The sequence below is a fragment of the Carassius carassius genome, chromosome 43, assembly GCF_963082965.1.
Source record: "Carassius carassius chromosome 43, fCarCar2.1, whole genome shotgun sequence".
NCBI lineage: Eukaryota > Metazoa > Chordata > Actinopteri > Cypriniformes > Cyprinidae > Carassius > Carassius carassius.
This window is the reverse complement of record NC_081797.1, coordinates 8006366-8027127: the sequence shown is the minus strand read 5'-3', so window position 1 is coordinate 8027127 and position 20762 is coordinate 8006366. Positions and strand designations below refer to the sequence as shown.

Sequence of the window (20762 nt, the reverse complement as noted above, 5' to 3'; positions counted from 1 at the left end):
CATGAAAATATCCAGGTAAAATAAAATATATTTCCGATTCATACTTTTCAAGGGCCCTCTCTTCCTTTGGGGCCCTGGTAATGAGTACTGGTTTTACCCCCAGTACGACCCTGGGAGCTAAACTATAAAGGACACTGGCCCTCTAGAACAGAGTTTGGAACTGTAATGTCAAATTATTTTTATGTACTTTATTTTCATTTTATTTACTTAATAATGCTTTTTTTTTGCTGAAATTATGTCTGTGGTAAAAAAAATTATATGACTGATGCCTTGGCACAGTGCACACGCATGCAAGGCTAGAAGGGATACGTTTGGCTCTACTGGGCATGCGCACATAAATACAGCGAAATTTTTGTCATACTGTAATAGTGCTTGCATAGAATAGTCGAGCTCTGTCGGAAACAATCAACTACTCCAGCATGCATTAACCATAGGCTAATGCATACAAAGTGTTTGCAAGTACGACGTGAATTTTACAATTACAATATTGCGTGGAGCTGTTACTTTCTATGACCTTATCTATGTTGCATGTAAAAATAAAATATGTAATGTAATAATTAGGGTTGTGCCTGAAGCCGAATACCTTATTCGGAATTGCTCGGATAATGGCTTAAAATACGAACAACGGACAAGGAATAATTCTGCCTGAATACACGGCTGAAGCTGACACAGTTTGGTGTTAGCTAGATAACAGCCAGGGGATCAGCCAATATTATACGGAGAGCACTAAAGTCACGAGTGTGAAGTGAATAAATGTAAACTTTATGAGCAAAAAGAGCGCAAATCAAACACCGCATTGTTGTCGCCTCTCTGTGCATCTCTCAGAAATCAGAGCGTTGCAAGAGTAATTTTACCTATAATAATACATCATACACGTTCTAGTATTTTTATATATTTAAAAGGCAATTAAAAGGCAAAGCTTAGGCTATGATGTGATACGAATGAATGGAATAAGCACAGCGCGCTCACCAATAAAAGATCCGCGTTGCGCGTCTCAGTCTCTCAAAAACCAAAGCAGTTCTCTCAAGAGTAGCCTAGGCTAATTATCAACTTAGATACGGATACATTTTCTACTTGTCCTACGTGTTTGCATCTTTACCTTTTGCTGGTTTGCACGGCACAGACACATCTGTTTAGTGAAGTTTATTAAACATTAAGACTCGCTTAAAGAGTTAATGTAATGAAAATGTGCGCATTGAATGGATTCAGTCGTTTCTCATGACATCTCTCTGCTTGCATGATAAATATTATTTTAGAAATTAATAATTATTTTAGTTTAACACGAAATACTTTTCAGTGATAACTACGAAGAAAAAAGATAAAAAGTCATATCAAGTAACTGTACGACGTTGTATCCGAATGCAGATAGAAAAATTTTGTGATTGTTACAGATACAAATATTGGCTGTTACATGATCATTTAAATATGTCATAATTATAAAGTTTTTAAAATTTACATAGCCTATGTAATTGTTGCATAAGGCTATACATTAATAAGCGTTTATTGATAAAAAAAAAAACGATTTAATGTGACTCGAGTAACTCAAGCATTTTTTTTAATAAAAAAACAGACTAGTAGAAATCACGTTTAAGGCTATCTAGGTGTAGACGTAAATAAAACACAATCTAACAGGTAGAAAATTAAATTAGAAACATCTAAACTTTTCAGGTCGCAGCAAGTGCACCGTTGGTCATGCACATCCTTTCCCAGAACAAAATTGAAAGCTAAGCCAAGATGGAGAAAGAGATGATCATAGCTGTACAAGGATGGATAGCCATTTTTAAATGAATCTATTAGCAGAGCTACTGCAAGGGATTTTTAGTGCTGGAAATCAATTTATTCTTTGCTGAAACTTCTGCGTCTTCATGGAGAGCGGGTCATGGTTGCCTAGCAACAGCAGACGCCACTGGAGCGCAAGTGTAGATTGCAGGCTACAGAGTGCTTTGGAAAAAAGGAGAAAGCGGCGCACCTAGCGTTTTCCACACGTTTTCAGTCGCGACTTCATGCAAATCTGGTTTTGTTTTGAAGGAGAATTTTTTATTTGCTGGACTGGGTCGAGACCAACTAGAATACTTGGCGAGTCCAATGGCCAAGCCCGAGACAAGTCCGAGTCCAAATGCAACGAGTCCGAGACAAGTCCGAGACGAGAGAAAAATGTCTCGGACTCGAGTCCTAAAGCCCTACTCACGGCTTTACATTTTCTTGGCTAATGTCCAAAGGGAAGAAACAGGCCTGTGCATTTCCCCCCTGAAAATTTAAGTAAGATTTATTTTTACCTGAATTGTACCTCTTTTCCCTGTTAAATTTAACACATTCTTGTTTCAGCACAGAACCTTTGTGTGCTTCATAAGATGGACCAATTTTAAATGCCAGAATCTCCTTCAAAATAATAAATGGGATTAAAGTGCTGTCTATGCTCAACAAAGAAATTGGGAAATTATGTTTTTACCTTAGCATGAATTTTATCCACTTAGGAGACAGCAGCTGCAAGTAAGCGCAGACAGCCATTTTACTTTTCCATAATTTGGTTGAAAAAAGCCACAAGAGGTGTATTTTCAGGCACAAATGTGCTGTTTGTCCCCCCCATTGTGTTCACAATACTATTCTGGTCTACTCTGGGACTGAAATGTTCGGTTCATCATGTTGTTTTGTCAGGCCTTTATGCATTTTTCTGCCATTCTACTGTAAATTATCAGCATTTGCATGATTGCTTTTGTATTTCAGTACTGTTTCTTCAACCTTTTTACCACAAGGTTGCGTGTATGACAGAGGCCATCATGTAGGTACAGTCAATTTGTTTATCTGATTTAGCAAGAAGGAACTTTAAAGCAGTGTAGCATGAATCCCCAGTGCTTTTTTGCATGCTCTGATCACAGATTTGAAGTGCACAGTTGTTGAGAGGGTTTGTAAACAATACTATAGCTGCATCATTCGATCTTAAGCATAAATATGAGATACAAAGAGCATGTCTGAAGGGCACAAGTGTTTGGAGATTTGTGTCCTCCTTAATCGCTATTAATTTGTATTTTTGCTGTCACACCACACAAATGACATGTGTGTAATTAGGACCAAATTAACAGGGTATTTATCATGGAGATTGCAATCAATTAATTAAAACCAATAATCTCAAGATGTGCAAATTGGCATTTGGTATACAATGTAATTGTCAAACTGCATGCATGGAAAACCAGAGACAATTTGAGATCCAATTTGTTGTAGGGATAAAAGTGCCCTCTTAAAAATAAAAAGAGGTGTCAGATCACACAGCTGCTTCACGTGCTCAAATTTATAATAAATAAATATAATGAAATATATATATAACAGAAGATAAAAAGCACCGTTTTAAAGGAAGAATCAATGTACAGATGAGGTCTTATTGTTACCAATTACTTATAAATACCTAATATACTTATATTTTATAATTTTAAAGTGGATTTTTAAAAACAGTCTATGGTTTCACCTTGTTGTCTGATGTGATGGAAAGAGTTAGTTTGGTATCCTAAAGCAAACCTAATGATTGATATATATATATATATATATATATATATATATATATATATATATATATATATATATATATATATATATATATATATATATATATATATATATATATATATATATATATATATATATATATATAAACACACACATAATTCTTAATTTATATGTGGAGGAAATCTCCCGATTTTAAAGGTCAGCTTGGGTTAGGGGTGTTTTCATTATTCATTAAAGAGATCTATGGTTGCCAGTGGCCCTAATCTACCCCACGGCCCAACGACGCAGTGATAAGCATCAGGTTACCCGTCAGGCTGAGGCAGAGGCGGTTCAAAAGTCACATTGACAGATGTCCGTATCAGTGTTATGCAAACCTGTACAGAGCGATTCCTTGTTTAGCTAAGCGGCCCATAAGTAATTCATTGTATTTAGCGAGAAGCAGCATCTGTTCGGCAGCCCCTGCGAGGAAACCCCCGATTACCTGGCAGAAGGTGTAGCCTTTCCAGGTAACCGTGTTAATCAGCTAATGATCACAGCGCTGAAGATTATTTTCCCAGCATTAATGTTTGTGGGGAGGGGTTTTGCTAAATCTGGCGCCCACATACATCAAGTCTGGCAAGAAAAGTATAAAGTTCTCTGGGGAACATGGGTGGAGAGAACCACAAGCAGCTCGACAAGTTCGTCTGACACTAATGTTTCCTTCACTGGCACTAATAATAGAAAAGTGCCCATCAATTTCCTTTCACCTGTGATCCCCAAGTGGCAGAAATTGCCGCTGCACGCTGATGGCCGGCTTTCTTGGCGCAGGCGTGGTGCGGTGCTCAGGCTTCCCTGCTGAGAACCCCCTTAGCTTTCTTAAGGGGTGAGAGGGTAATTCTGCCTGAGTGTGGTTTCTACACTTGACCTCTCTTTGCCTCCCTTTAAAGAGCGTGTTTTGATAAAATGGTGAAATCATTTCTTTCCAAACTTCTGGTCCATCTCTGCTGACCTAAACTGAGCGGTGTCCTCTCTGAAAAGCTGCAGATATTGTCTTACTTGCTCTTCCACTCTAGCCCCCGGAGCCCCATAAAAGCTCAAGATTTGAGATCCATACAAGCAAAAAAAAAAACACACACACACAACAGGGCTCTGAAGCAATCAGCGAGTGCTAAGGAGAGTGGCCGCAATTACAGAAATGCAAGACAAAAGGCACTCGCCTAAAACATTTTCACCCTCATCTGGTACGATTCTGTCCTGTTTTTCTTTACTCCAGATGACCAAATACAAGGTTATGTGGGATGTGACGTATTTCAACCTATACACTGTTATTTTCACAGCAATGCCATACATTCTTATATAATATAGGTTCTTAACTGACATCTGTGGTTCCACAAAGAACCTTCATGGAAACTTTCCACTACACAAACGGTTCTTTATAGTTAATATGCATTACTGTCTATGCAGGGTCAGAAAGCTCTCGGATTTCATCAAAAATATCTTAATTTGTGTTTCAAAGATGAACGAAGGTCTTAAGGACTTTAGGGTGAATAATTAATGACAGAATTTTCAGTTTTGGGTGAACTATCCCTCTAAAAGTTATTCATGGAGCTATAGATGCATCGCTATGAAAACCCTTTTGGAATTATACATTTTTTTGTATATAAGAACCATTTCGGGTTCCCCAAAGAACCTTATAGTGAACAGTTTGGTGTATATAAGAACCATTTCGGGTTCCCCAGAGAACCTTATAGTGAACAGTTTGGTCAACTTTAAAGTGTGCAATTTATTTATTATTATTATTTTTTTAATAACCTAAAGAATCTTTTTTTTCTTCACTATAATAAATGGAATGGACCTTGTGGAATGGAAAGGTTCCATGGTTGTTAAAGATTTTTTTTATAGAACCAATTGGGTGACCAAATTCAAGGTGTTGCCAGATGCGACAATGCAGTAAATCAACCATCACTATTAAAAATAAAGGTTCCAAAAGCGTGTATGATCAACGACACCATTAAAGAGTTAGCAATTCTTAAAGAGAATTTTTCCACTATAAAAAACCTTTTGTGCAATGGAAAGATTCCCTGGACATTAAAAGTTTTTCAAGGAACCATTGATGCCAGTAAAAAAACAAACAAACAAACAAACAAAAAAAAACATTATATTTAAGAGTGTACCATATAAAAATAATCACTTGTGAGTCTTTTCACTTGAAATCATTTACAGTCTTTTATAAAAAATAAAAAAAAGACTGAATGCAAAAGAAAGGTGCACATGGGTATATTTGCTTGAAGGGAAATATGACAAGGAGTAAACAAACTTAAAATCTGCTGAAATTCGTGGTGGAGATGAAGCAGAGGGTGTTGAAATCACTCCTGATTTGCATGCCCTGCAGTCTCCGGCTCTCACCGAGGACTGATGTACAAGGAGATGCGAGCACTCTGTACACATAGTCCCATGACACACTGTACGCGCTGATTATGAACCCAACTATGCCTGTCCAGAATGTTTCCCTCCCCCATAACACACACGCACACACAAACGTGCCCATATCTCACACAAGCCTTCTTCCATGCACGCTCACACACGCATCCACAAAACAAAGATCGGCATCCTGCACTTGTCCTTTACCCTTCATCCATTGTTTGGCTCTGAGAGGTTTCCACGGAAACCAGATTTAGAATTTGCCTGATACTTAAAGACGAGACTGAAATGTGTTGTATGGCATCTGTAGTCCATATCACATGTAAACAACTCGAATTCCGATGAACACTGACACACATTCACTCACAAAATGTATGTTTATCCCATGGTTTGTAGTGTATCGATAACCTCATCAGTTATCTTCTGAATATTACTAATTGGGTTTTGATTGTGGAGCTTGAATTAATTATAAATCAAATACGCATTTATAAGAAGCAGCACATTAAGTAGACATATTTGAAATACAGCATGAGATATAAGCTGCCAGTCTGTGGCCACATTGATTGGACTGGCAAAGCTGCAGAGAAGGGCTGGCTTTGGTAGGAAACAATGTTTCTAAGCAACAGCATCCTGTCAGCTGATCAAGACGGCCAATAGAATCCAGCCATGTATACCTCTCCGCCAATGAGGGAGCACATGGCTTTATTTCTATCTGTGAGGGTTTAGTGTTAGGAGAATATATTTACACAGACCGACCAAGCAGCCAGCAGGCAGATTTCTGTAGTTCTGTTTAGTCCAGAAAGGCCTTTTTATTTCAATATGACTCAAAGATGAAACTGGAGAAAGTTTGAATTTAGGTTTCATTTTAGTCCTTTATGATGCTTTATGAAACAGAAAAATGCAACCTGTTGATTTCAGATTGTACAGACACCTGATTCATCCTGGTCACAATGCAAATACAGTCATGATTCATAATTATTTGATTAGATTTTGTCAAACATCATTGTTAGCTCCCTGGTGGGCTTTTTGATCTGTGCCATTTGATTTTTCTGCAAAATAATTGCTTCCATTTCTATTTTTTTCTTTTCTGAGGACGAGCAATATTTAAAACTTGCTGAATCTTGCCTGAAAAGAGGAGCAGAATATGCATGAATATAAGTCACAATGTGTAATCAATTGGAAATAAATGCATCCAGAACAGAAGGAATTGTGACTTGGAAAAAAATCCCTGTAAAGTTTAAGGGAAGCTACAATTACGGCAACATTCTATTATGTTGCTGAGTACCAAATATACTGAGAAGGTAAAAGCTTCTTTTTAAATGTCAAATACAGCCTCTATGCAACGCAAATTTCCAGAATTGTTAAAAAACAGCATCTTCGCTGCTTCTGCGCAAAAAGAAACCTTTTAAATTGGCTTTTTTTCAATTACGGCTAGCAGGCAATAAGTTTATAATTAAGGCTATATGCCACCGGTTTGAGTGTACTTGGAGTCTTCTTTGGCCTGGCCATTTTTTGAGTCTGGAATAGACAGTGAAAGTTTCATTACTGCAGAATTTGTGATATCCTGGTGCTCTTTGTTTTGCTTCTCCGGCATTAGGCCCTCATATGAGTTTAAAAAACAGCCTTAAGGACCCTCCATCTTCCACTCGGTCTCTGGATGCAGAGGAAATGAATCTTCCTGGGTCCTCGTGCATTTTGTCGGAGAGTGAGGAGGGGGATGTAAAAACAAAAACAAAACCTAAAAGGGAAGATGATGACCCTTGATGAAGAGAAAAAAGCTGAATGAAAGGCCATTATTTGGAAAAATCTCAAATGCAAAGCCTATACCATAATGTTATAGCTACCATGTTTTTGGTCCATATAAGCGAAGCGCTTTGGCCAGTGGGTAGAGAGTGCACTCAAAATGCTGGCATGTCGCATTTGGAAAGCTGTAATGTTCTTTTCCCATGTTTTTCCACTGGAATACCTTTCATGCTCACAACCTGCCATTACTGAAGATTACAACTTATATAATCTACCAACCGGGTCTCTACATACTTGGGTCGAGGATAATTGGGTACAAATCCATTATCATACTCTCAAGGCCAAGCACACAGGTTTCCTTCTGTGCTGAGTTCTTATTCATTTTTCTTTTTCAATTTTTCAGCCCTCGTAAATCCATTTTGGAGAGAAGAAAACTAAATGAATTTGGGCAAATTAGACTTTATCTCATGTCCCATTTTTGGAGCTCCACATAAGAAATATCAAGCTTAAAATCTTTTTCAGACAAACACGTGCATGTATCTATGAATTAGTATGTATGCTAAGGATTTTAATTAATTATAGCGATGAAAGAAACATGTTAATAACATTCCATATGAAGAGTTGAATATTTGTTAACCTAATTATTATTCGATTTTTTTATCTGACAGACTAATTATAGTCAACAAGCTAAAACTATAAAAATTCTAAAATAAAATATAAAAACCATAAGCTATTGTAAGCTAAAAAAAGAGAAGAAATTGTACCAGAAAGTCACCTCCATTAGTGGCGTTCTGTAAAGATTTATTGACCTCTGTCCTAATCATCACGGAACTACCCTGTCAATTGACATTTAAAAATGGTTTGTTAATATCATAATTTTAAACATTTTCTGGAAGGCAGGGAATTAAAAGTGTATTTGCAAAGTCCAAATGCGCCATAAAACGTGGAAGTGAAAAGGCATTTTGAGCATTTGTCATTTTTTTTCTATGGCAGAAAGGGAAGACAAAAGAGTGAGATGACCTCATCTGTCACTGCTTTGCCTTTTCAGTGTACTCTGCTAATGGGTGCATAAACGAGAAGTGCTTTGTCCCTAATTATCAGTTCTAAATTTCCCTTTTGTTAGACCTCTCGCCAACCAAACCCTGACCAAGAAATTTCTTCTACCTGAAAAGTAAATTTAGATTATTTTTGTGCTATATTCAAATAACCCTGCTGGAAAAAACTGGTTGTCTCTCTTTCTGACTTTGACATGTAAAACTAGGTGAGTATAACAAAAATTAAGACTAAAAATTAAAATCTATACTTTTAAGTTTCTTTATTCAGTTTACAATAAGGGAATAGAATGTCACAGACGTTTGGGCTATTGGCTAATATTTATAAAGAAAAAGAAAAAAAAAATTCTTTGTAATAATTTTTGTTCAATGTCTTCATCACAACATGTCTTCACAACCTTCTCAATCCCAATGCATTTCAGATGTTCATTGCTTTGATTATGATCAATGATTCGTCTGCCGATGATTGATTTGTGTTTACTTACTCTGATTCTCAATGTTTTTCAACATACAGTAAAGAACATGGACAAAGGTTAGACTATATGGAAAGTGCCTAAAACCTCTTTAAATCTAGCTCTAGACCACTTTTGACCAGCAAACCAGCTTTGAGTGTTTTTTTTTCTGCAGTGTTGTAACACTCTCGCCAACCCAACCCTGAGCAAGACATTTCTGAAAAATAAATTCAGATTATTTTCTATACCATCCCTGATAGTACACGCACATCTCAGAGAAGTCTATTTGATGTCTGAATTTACATCTGCAAGATGTATTTTTTAGAGTGTTTGCTCATCTGCAGTGTCAAATAGATGTTTATTAGATGTCTTTAAGATGTTTATGATTTAAAATTCATGTAAAACTGATATCTTCAAGACGTCTGTCGGATGTTTGTACATGCTTTCCAGATCAAGAGATGTTTAACAGACATCTTGCAGACATACGTGTGCTTTCTGGGATGTCCCTTCTGAAAATCACCTTAAACAGCCTAAAGTGGTTTGTAGGTTTAAACTAGTTGGTTAAGTTGGTCAGCATGATAGTTCCCAGTGGGACCTACTGAAAATAGCCAAAAAACATTCTAAAAAGCAGAGGTGGAAAGAGTACAAAAATATTCTACTCAAGTAAAAGTACCATTACATTAATGAAATTTTACTTAAGTACAAGTAAAAGTACCAGTCTAAAAAATCAACTCAAGTAAAAGTAAAAAGTAGCTCATTTAAAATTTACTCAGAGTAAAAATTACTTAGTTACATTTTAACAGTGGGAGGGAGTCAAAAATGGGACAGGCCAAGGGTGTCAAACTCAGTTCCTGGAGGGCCACAGTCCTGCACAGTTTAGATATAACCCTAATTAAACACACCTGATCCAGCTAATCTAATCATTTAGGTTTATTTGAAAACTACATGATATGTGTGCTGGAGCAGGGTTAGAACTAAACTACGGCCCTCCAGGAACTGAGTTTGACACCCCTGGGATAGGTCTATTAATCTCAAACTAGTTGTTTTTAATTAAAGGAATCAGTTATTTAGAATAATAAAACATTTGGGCTGTTACCAGGCAAATCATTATCAACAAACTCATCTTTTCAATACAGAGGAAATGCAAAAGCTTCATCGGACGTGGCATTTAGATGTATTTACACACTGTTTAGTGCAGGACAAGAATGCATTTAACCTGCAGTTACAAATGCATGAATAATGTTTTGATATGCCAGACATAAAATGTTGAATGCTCATTTGAAATTATAAAAACTTAATTATAAAAAAAAAAAATCAAAAGATACTTTAAATGTGAAATTAAAATGGCCAGTATGTGTCAGCAAGTCACTGTTAATAAGTGAGTCATTGCGATTGAACCAAATCATTTAAACGGTTGATTCATTCAGAAACGAAACACTGTCATGTTGCTCAGAGATGCAAAATTTTGCTTTGGTGGCTGTGTTTGGAATACATTTTTGTTGTAGAAATAGAGCAAAAACCGGCAATATGGTGTCTAAAACGCAAGTCTCTTAGTTTGCTGTCCTGTTGTAAAAAAAAAAAATATATATATATATATATAAATATATATATATAAATATAAATATATATTTAATAAATATAAATATAAATATATAAATATATATATATATATATATATATATATATATCATTGGCGGCTGCTGGTCTTTCAAAGAGGGGAAGCTCATTTTCGGCCTACATTATAACCCTCTGATGGTCTTCATTTGTAGTGACACTCGGGGTCTTTTTGACCCCAGACAATAACATTTCATTTTGTAATAGTAAAATATTTAAATTTTTTACAAATATAATTTTACTCTGTTCATTTATGTTTTTACTAAACTTTGTACAGTTTTTGGAGGATTTAAATCTTTTACATTTCTATAAATAAATAAATATTTATTTAAATAGGCTTTTTTTTTTTTACAAAAAAAGAAAAAAGCATTTCAGGTAAAATTCACTTCATAAAAGACCCAGATTTCTAACTTTCATACATGGGGATACCATGGATAATTTTATAAGGTTTAATGTAAGATTTTTGCCCATTTTTGGGGAAATTCAGTTTAAAAATTGTAATAAATCACTTTAACCACTAGATGGCTATAGTGTGTGTGTGTGTGTGTGTGTGTGTGTGCGTGCGTGCGCGCGCACATTTTCAATCTTAGTTACCAATTCAATTTTGTGGTGGTTCTGCATTTTACAAATATCAAGAAATATTGCCGCAGTTTGTCTTTCAAACACTTGAGAAATCCGCGATCATGGGACTGAGCGTGAAACAGCTTCACCGACTTCTTATGGTGCAGACCGCTGTCAGTCAAAAGGAGATCGACAGATCCTCCAATCATCACGCGGAAGCCCAGTCTTCATTCACCTCCAGAGACGCTGAGCGTCCGTGGGCGGGACATAATCGCAGCATTTATCCAATGACCGTCTAGCTTCGGAGCACAGAAAAAAACTGTTCAAAGAAAGCCCCATTGAAGTCGCTTGGCTTCTTTAGGGAAATGCACTGTGACGCTGCGGGAATGTATGAGAAGAAAATCGAGTCAGCCGACTTGTAGCTGATTAACACAATACATAATACACAATAGTACATATTTGACCGTTGTTTTTTTTTTTACATTACGTGGGGTTGATGTCTTGTCGAGATTTTATAAACTGCTAGTTTGGTCTCCCTAGGCAAGCACAGCATACACAGCATAATAGAGTATAAATATGGGCAGGGGTTCACTTCATTTCCTTCAAGTTCAACTTCAGAATATGACGGGGTTTCGTTTTCAGCGGTGTCTGCACCACTAACGCCTGTTTTGTCCGTCTGCATCTTTCTTGTGATTTTAGCGCCAGTTTGCCCTCCTGCCCATTATTTACTGACATAGCTTCCAGGGAGCGATTTTTTTTTACTCAGTAATTAATGTGTTTTAAAATGTAGCGAAGTACAATACTTCAAACTACATATACTTAAGTAAAAGTAAAATTACAGATTAAAAAAAATACTTAAAAAAGTAGAAGTACACAAAAAAGCTACTCAATTACAGTAACGCGAGTAAATGTAATTCGTTACTTTCCACCTCTGCTAAAAAGTCTCAAAAAGACAGCCTGGCCGTGCTGGGAGACCAGGGAAACCCTCTGGTTTAGTGTGGTTTAAACTTCTTCCTTAGTTACTTCCTTCCTTAATCATTTCTATTTTGTCAATGACAGTAATAATATCCTCAGAAGACCAAACTGATTAGCAGCGTGGATACCCAGAGCTCACATATTCATCCAAAACTACTGATTTCAACGGTTTAATAATTTGACAGAACATCATCAATCCAAATCGCTCGTTCTTTATTACCACAGAGGTGTAGTTGCGCTGTTTCGCCGCTGCTGAAGGGGGCGCTGTGACACTCTCTGCGCCTCTTGTCCTCTGTTTATACGCAGAGCTCGACGAGTGCCAGAGACTTCCGGCGGTTAGACAGCGAACAGAGCTCTAAACTTATTCACACTGCCAAATAAACTTTTATAGCGCATTGTACCTCATTTTCAAAGATTCTCGCTTGTGTGTTTTATTTTATACGTTTGTAGGTTGTCTCTTGGCCATGCCTGCGCTCTCAGAGAGCTAAAGCTGTGTAAATATTATCATGAGAAGTATTTCAGTGGACGGAAAGGTAAGTTATGCATAACTTATTCATCTGCTGGTGTTTTGGTCTTCATACTGATGTATTAATTTGATTTATTTTAAACGAGCTTATTAACCTTTAACTATAAAGTCAAACAAAAAAAGCAACAAAGGAGTTTCAAAGCAGAAATATATGTCTGTTTCTGCATGCACTTGTCTGTCTGCCTGCTCGTTTGTTTATATATATATATATATATATATATATATATATATATATATATATATAATGTGTGTGTTTTATATAAAATAGTTTTGTTCAGTCTGCTTTGCATTTATTCACTTGATTATAATGATCTCTTTTAACAATTTTTTAATTCCTTCTTTTCAGTGGTAAAGCTTTTATAATGGCTGCCTGTTTTTTTTTAATTTAAAGTATTGTTCAAATTCATTTTGTGTGGAGATCTGCTTTGTGTTTATTATTGAATAATAATTTTCTAATAATAATTAGCAACTGTAAAGCTTGTCTTTTTGTTTGTATTAGCATCTAAAATTAATTTCTAGAGAGATCTGTTCTATTTGCTTTGTATTAATTAACTATTTCAGTTCTCATTTGCAGTGTTAAAGCTATTATAATGGCTTCTCATCACAACACTACATCAGAGGAGGATTTCCCCACTCTGAAGCCAAGACGCATCCAAAATCAGAACGTGGTCCACCGGCTAGAAAGGCGTCGGATCTCCTCCGGTCCAGTCGGGGCACATTGGTACCGTGTGCGCTGCTTCCACCAGAACCTGTTCCCCAACTTCACAGTGGTGAATGTAGAGAAGCCGCCCTGCTTCCTGCGCAAGTTCTCCCCTGACGGACGCTGCTTTATTGCATTTTCTTCTGATCAGACTTCTTTGGAAATCTATGAGTACCAAGGATGCCAAGCTGCAGAAGATCTTCTTCAGGGTCAGGAGGGAGAAACGCTGGCCAATGGGAATGACCAGCGCTCCCTCAACATCAGGGGCAGACTCTTTGAACGCTTCTTTTCTCTTCTCCATGTCACCAACGTGGCCTCCAACGGTGAGCACTTGAATAGAGAGTGCAGTCTTTTCACTGATGACTGCCGTTATGTGATCGTTGGCTCAGCTGCTTACCTGCCTGAGGAACCACATCCACACTTTTTTGAGGTGTACAGAAACAACGAATCTGTGACACCAAACCCACGCTCTCCTCTTGAGGACTACTCACTGCACATCATAGACCTGCACACGGGCCAGCTGTGTGATACACGCACCTTTAAATGTGACAAAATCATTCTGTCACACAATCAGGGACTGTATCTGTACAGAAATATACTGGCAGTGCTTTCTGTGCAGCAACAGACCATACATGTCTTTCAGGTAAATTACCCGCAACTGTCTTATACATTGTATTTTATTTCTATTTCTATTTATTCCTACCATTTCTGTCAGTTCTCTACAGTTCATACAAATACAGATTGCAAAACGTACAAAATCAGAAAAGAAAGAAAAATCATTATTTTTTTTCTTTTGTTAAATATTATTAACAAACTTGTTTAAAAGAATGTAGCAAAAATGCCTAAAAAAGTCTATATTATTTTCTTGAATCAAAAATCTTAAAATATTAACAGTTATTAAACTAAATCAGTCAGACATTGTTGTTCAGGTTAGTGACTCAAGCTTGTGCCATTTTCCAGTCCCATCACCCAATTTATACCCAGAATTTATTGTCATTGGTCTGTTTATGTATAAATAAGAAAAATGCCCGAAATCTTGTTTTTTTTTAAATTAAAATAAAAAGTATAGAAAAATGTTTTCAAATTTAAAATGTAATCTTAAAATATTAACTTTTTTTTTATCAAAGAAAATTTATTATTTTATTATTTTGTTTTTCTATTTTGTGCACAAATGTAAGTGGCAAAAATGTAAGAAAAGAGAAATATATTTTCTTGTTCAGTTATTAAATATATAGAATATATCTTATACAAAATATGAAATATATATATTTTTTAAATATTATATAACAAAATTATATATAACAAATAAGTTTATTTTTGCAAAACATGTTGCTTTTGTAACCATAGTATATTAAAATTTCATAAGCAGAAATAGAGAAATCATTTTTTTTTAATAGGAACACTAAATACATCAAACATATTCTTAAATATTAGACATATGCTTTATACTTTATTGACAATTGTTTAGGGTTGTGCAACAAAATCGAATGCGATTTTCATGCACATCTCATCAGTAAAGACGCTCCTGTAATTATTAATATATCTCCAGAACGTGCGTTCGGATCAGGGTTGCCAGGTTTTCACAACAATTCCTGCCCAGTTGCTTCTAAAAACTAATCCAAAACTAGCCCAATCGCGTTTCCAGGAGGTTCCCCGATAAAAATTGCTTCCCGGGGTTAAAATATACATTTTTTTAGCAGGGTTGCCTTGGTAAAATTCGCATTTTAGGGAAAAAGTGGGCATACATATCTAAATATCACGTTATTTTTATTGGGATCGCTTCGACCCGCGGACATGAAAAACAACCACAGACTTGGCAACACTGGTTGGCATTTACTACACCGAGCCGTAATTCACTGACAATCTACACAAAATCGATGTTAAAATCGCAGGCGATTCTTTGTCGATTTTGAAAACGATTTTGTGTTAGTTGTCGGTAGACTACGGCTCTGTGTAGTAACTGCCTCTCCACCTGAACCAGTGTTGCCAAGTCTGCGATTGTTTTTCATGTGCGCGGTTTGAAGCAACCCCAATACCAATAACGTGATATTTAGCCCCTAAAATGTGAATTTTACCAAGGTATATTTTAACTCCGGGAAGCAATTTTTATCGGGGAACCTCCTGGAAACGCGATTGGGCTAGTTTTGGACTAGTTTTAAGAAGCAACTGGGCAGGTTTTGTTGTGAAATACTGGCAACCCTGATCTGAATGCACGTGCTGGAGATATACTTCTAATAACAGGAGCATCTTTACTGATGAGATGCGCATGAAAATCCCATTAGATTTTTTGCACAGCCCTACAATTGTTTATAAAACTTTATTTTGTCAGACCATGTTACTTCTGCAGGCATCACAGGTTTGAATTGGAACTTCTCTATTTCTCTACATTTTTGGGCAAATGTAAATAGCAAAAATGCCAATAAATACAGTAATCAATTTTTTTATTCAAATATTTAATGTATAAAATGTTTTCTTAAATACAAGATATATATTCTTAAAATATGTGCATTTTCTAAACTAAATTTATTTATAAAAAAATAAAAATAAAAAAATCAATTTCCCCCCACATCTTTCCAAAGTTTTCTGTGATTTCTTTACTAAAATGGAAAAGGAATTTGCCCCTTAATTACTTCTTACCAAAATATTAAACTTACTAAAATATTCAACTAAATTTATTTTCGATTGTCCTTCCTGACCAGGTCACACCGGAAGGATCCTTCCTTGACGTGCGCACTATTGGTCGTTTTTGCTACGAGGATGACCTGCTGACACTGTCTGCTGTTTACTCTGAGGCCCAGGCTGAAGGCCAGCCCGGTTTCTCCCGTCTGTATAAGGAGAAGACCATCAACTCCTTAAAACACCGTCTGTTGGTGTACCTGTGGAGGAGAGCAGAGCAGGACGGCAGCGCCATGGCTAAACGCCGGTTCTTTCAGTTCTTCGATCAGCTCAGACAGCTGCGCATGTGGAAGATGCAGCTCCTGGATGAACATCACCTGTTCATAAAGTACACCAGTGAAGACGTGGTCACGCTGAGGGTCACTGACCCCTCACAGGTACAAACCACCAGCACTTAGTAACCAGAGATTCAGTCAGATATGCCCTTGCTGGCATCATCCCTTAATCTCCTGTAGTGTAAGATATAATACTTGTTATTGTTTTGGTGTGAATCTTTATACATTTGAGATTTGTGTTGCGCCATTTTTGGTGGATCAGAAGTAAAATATTGTGTAAACTACCTTCTCAATTCTCCTCTTTTAGCCCTCTTTCTTTGTGGTTTACAATATGCTAACCACCGAAGTTATTGCGGTTTTCGAGAATACTTCAGACAAACTTCTGGAGCTTTTTGAAAACTTCTGTGACCTCTTCCGGAACGCCACGCTCCACAGCGAGGCTGTGCAGTTCCCCTGCTCTGCTTCCAGCAACAACTTTGCCCGTCAGGTGCAGCGCAGGTGAGATATAAATATCAAGCAAGGCCAATTCACAAGCTACAAATTGACGTTCTGTCTCACTTTGTCTGACTCCAACAGTGACTCGGCGTAAATGGGGTGCTCTACATATTGGGTGGGAGCTTGCTCATGCCGACATCTTTTTATATTAAAAACCCTAATTATTTAGACCTCAGAAATACAGGTTCTAAATAAAAGCAACAAAACTTAAAGGTTCTGAAAAAACCTCATCCATTCAAAACGATGCAGAATACAGATTTCTTTTGTTGCGTGTTTTTATTGATTAATTTTTTTTTTAGTAAAGTCTCTCATGCTCACCAGAGCCACATTTATTAATAATCTCAAATAACTGCTTTTTGTTATATTGTTATACTGTTACATATTTTAAAAATAGAATTTGTTCCTTTGAAGCTAAATTTTTAGCAGCCATAATTCCAGTCTTCAGCATCACATGATCATTCTGAAATCATAATAATATTCTGATTCACTTCTCAAGAAACATTTCTCATTATAATCATTGTTGAGAACTAGGGATGCCTAGTTGACTGGCCATAAATTGGAACCGGATGATTTTTGCTCAAAATACGCGATCAGCAATCGGCCGGTTTTTGGTCTTTTTTTCGTCCAATTTTTTCCGGAAGTGTGCCTGTGTGCACAGACTACATTGTAATCATTCGCTATCATTTGTGTGGAAGTATTTCGAAATCTGTGCGCAGGACATGGGCAGCCGTTCAGCACTGGAAGTGCAGAGCTGCATGTCTGAAGCACAGATAGCAGGAAGTGAACAAATAAGAGCCCCTTCCCTGCGCTCAGTGAATCTGCCCGAGCGTACTGTACCTGTCCTTGCCCTGCACAAGCGACAGTGAAGGTATGTTCAGCTCAATTATTTTTTTAATTGGACAAATGAAACACTTTGCATCTTTGTTTTATTCGCACCAACATTATTTGATTTTAACATTTTGTAATAATTTATTTATAAAGCATACTTTTATTTAGTCTCACTGGTAAAGACCTTTTTTTATTAAAAACCAAATTTAAAAGCTAAAACAAATACTGAGTGCTGATTAAGAAACATCTTATTGAATATGTGTTGATTGTGTTGTTTGGATTGTAGAACTATGCAGTTGTTGCCTTTAATTTCACGTGGTTACAGTTAATGTTTTAATTTAAGGCCAGTTCTATGTAGTTTCAGCCCAATTCAAAAACAAAACTAAATGCTGATGTCTGTACCTTCTATGTTTGTATTGAATGTAGGCTGCTTACTGTGCAGTTACTCCCGTTAATTTCAGATGGTTACGGTTATTGTTTTCAATAGCCAAAAGCCAGTTTGGCCTTTTAAATACTAAATAAACATCTTGTTTATGCATACTTTCCTTCTTTCTTGTTTGTTGCTTAAAGAAAAAAAAAATCTGAAATCGTTATCGGAATCGGCCAGTTTGCTTGTAAAAAAATCAGTATCGGAATCGGCCATGAAAAATCATGATCGGTGTATCCCTATTGAGAACAGATGTGCTGCTTAATATTTTGTAGAAACCAAGATACTTTTTCCCCAGTGTTTTTTAGGGATTGATGAAAAGCAAGTTCAAAAGAAGAGCATTTATTTGAAAATATTACAAAAATTATTTTTACTGTTCATCCATTTAATGCATCATTGCTAAAAGAATAACATTTCTTTAAGAAGATTTTTTTTTCTTGGTTTCTTTTCTCTCTTTTTTGTGTTTGGTAAGAGGGATGTATGTTGTTATATTTTTGCCCATATGACAATATTTTTCAAATAATTTTAGCCGATAGTCAATGCTGATTCGGAAATATATTTCCCTTTGTTTTGAAACAACACTAAGTCTCCCGTGCAGAAATTATAAACAAATTACGGAATTTTTTTTCAATGAGAGTACATTTAAAGCCTTTAAAATTACTGTAATAAAATTGACTCTCTTGGACAAAAAGTCTCTTGACTCTCTTGAACAAACCGGAAGTGTCATTCTGAATGTGCATTTTCAAATTAAATGCACCGATTCAAAACAGTGAACCTAATCATCTTTCAGGCAAAAGTTTGCTTCAAGAGTGACCACACTGCTGACGTGATCTTATCACTATCATACCCTGAGCACATGAGAGCTATTTGTCTTATCGGCAAGGCATATCGGTATATTTTTTTTAAATTCTGATATCGATAACGTTCCGATAATATCATGCATCCCTAGTTAATACAGCATGTAAACACTCATAGGTGTTATTTTAATTTTTTTGAGTCACATTATATATGGACTGGTTTGTTTGTGCCCAGGTTTAAAGACACCATCGTGAATGCCAAATATGGAGGTCACACAGAGGCGGTCAGGAGGCTTCTCGGGCAGCTGCCCATCAGTGCTCAGTCCTACAGCAGCAGCCCATATCTGGACCTCTCCCTCTTCAGCTATGACGATAAGTGGGTGTCAGTCATGGAACGGCCGAAGACCTGTGGCGATCATCCCATACGGTAACTCTGATTTTAAAAGTCTCTTTTATTAACCAGTTCAGAAGTGGATTGTTTTATGCAATTAAAAACAAATACAGAATGTATGCCCACTTTTTCAGTACAGTGGAAAATGAGGCCCAGCGTGAGGTCTGCATCAACTTCCTTGTTAAATCTTGAAACACTGAAGTGTAATTTCATGCCGTGACAGGCGATCTTTAAAACACTTCCTGAGAGTCCTCAAAAATGTCCCTGACAAATGTTACCATAACTCTCTGATGTACTAAACAACGGTTCAGCTGTTCTGTAAAACACACCGGTTTCTTGCTGTTGAGCGAGTTGGGATCGTAATAAACTGACACTGCTTTTTCCCCTTCCTCCTGCAGGTTCTACGCAAGGGACTCGGGGTTGCTGAAATTTAAGATCCAGGCAGGCCTGCTGGGCAGACCCATTAACCATGCGGTCAGGAGACTGGTCGCGTTCACCTTCCATCCCTTTGAGCCGTTCGCCATCTCTGTGCAGCGCACCAACGCCGAATATGTCGTCAACTTTCATATGCGCCATGGATGCGTATGATAACGCATGTGTGAGTAGAGACGTGCGCTTTGAGAGACTCTGTTTTCTTTTATACATCCTTTTTATATTAAAGTTTTATTTATTACAAATGTGATGTCTTTTATGCATTTACACTGTGTTTTTATCTTTAGCTTTTCCGTTCTTTAACTAAAATGCAATGTGCAAAATAAAATGGTTTATTTATATTACAGTATTGTTTGACCCATTGTCCTGCCTTTTCTCGTTGAAGGTGAAAGATTACTGTCAGAACAGATGTTTTCGTTTTTCAGCGTCGTTTAAACTGACAGAACATTAAGATATCCTCAGTTCACATTCGTCATCTGCCATTTTTGATTAGCAGAGAAAGTATAGAATATGTTAATGCCCCCTTTTAGCAGTTTTCCCCTCAAAAGCCTAATATAATAGTTCAGCTTCCATTACCAAGCCAGCTCCCACATAGTCGACCAGCATTAACCAAAAACGGAGGAGGGTTCGAAGCACGCAACACTAATGCCACAATAATAACAACAAAAACTAGTTCTGAAATTGATTCATTATAGCCAGTTTACTAAGTGAGAGGCTTCCCTGGGGGAATACGATTGTTCAGTTGATAGAGCAGAGGTTGAAAATGCATCTGTTTTAACAAGCACTTCAATGCTGATTGAAGGACAATACGGGAGATTGCGACAGCTTTAAAACACCAGTGTTTTTGTGAACTTCCATACTGAGGGAAAAGATTTTTCCCTCTTCATAATGAAGCCAAAATGCAATTATAACTAATAAAT

General features: G+C 36.7%; 1 protein-coding gene across 2 annotated transcripts; it reads left to right on the top strand.

Annotated features, from left to right (window-relative positions):
- The first annotated feature begins 12598 nt into the window (after positions 1–12598).
- LOC132125004 (DET1 homolog) lies at positions 12599–20186 on the top strand. Of its 2 annotated transcripts, none has more exons than XM_059536199.1 (6): positions 12599–12828; positions 13396–14164; positions 16221–16574; positions 16780–16970; positions 19255–19446; positions 19809–20186. In XM_059536199.1, the coding sequence occupies exons 2-6, from the start codon at positions 13412–13414 to the stop codon at positions 19996–19998; spliced, it is 1680 nt and encodes a 559-aa protein (XP_059392182.1). In that variant the 5' UTR covers positions 12599–12828; positions 13396–13411; the 3' UTR covers positions 19999–20186. The 2 variants fall into 2 exon arrangements, with proteins under 2 accessions (XP_059392182.1, XP_059392184.1); XM_059536201.1 differs by having other exon boundaries at positions 13383–14164.
- The last annotated feature ends 576 nt before the right edge of the window (positions 20187–20762 follow it).

What these genes read in the sequence shown, in the direction of transcription:
- LOC132125004 (XM_059536199.1), top strand. Translation starts at nt 13,412, where the DNA reads ATGGCTTCTCATCACAACACTACATCAGAGGAGGATTTCCCCACTCTG. An exon ending in AGACCATACATGTCTTTCAG is followed by an intron (nt 14,165 to 16,220) that starts GTAAATTACCCG and finishes CTTCCTGACCAG; the next exon opens with GTCACACCGGAAGGATCCTT. An exon ending in GGGTCACTGACCCCTCACAG is followed by an intron (nt 16,575 to 16,779) that starts GTACAAACCACC and finishes CTCCTCTTTTAG; the next exon opens with CCCTCTTTCTTTGTGGTTTA.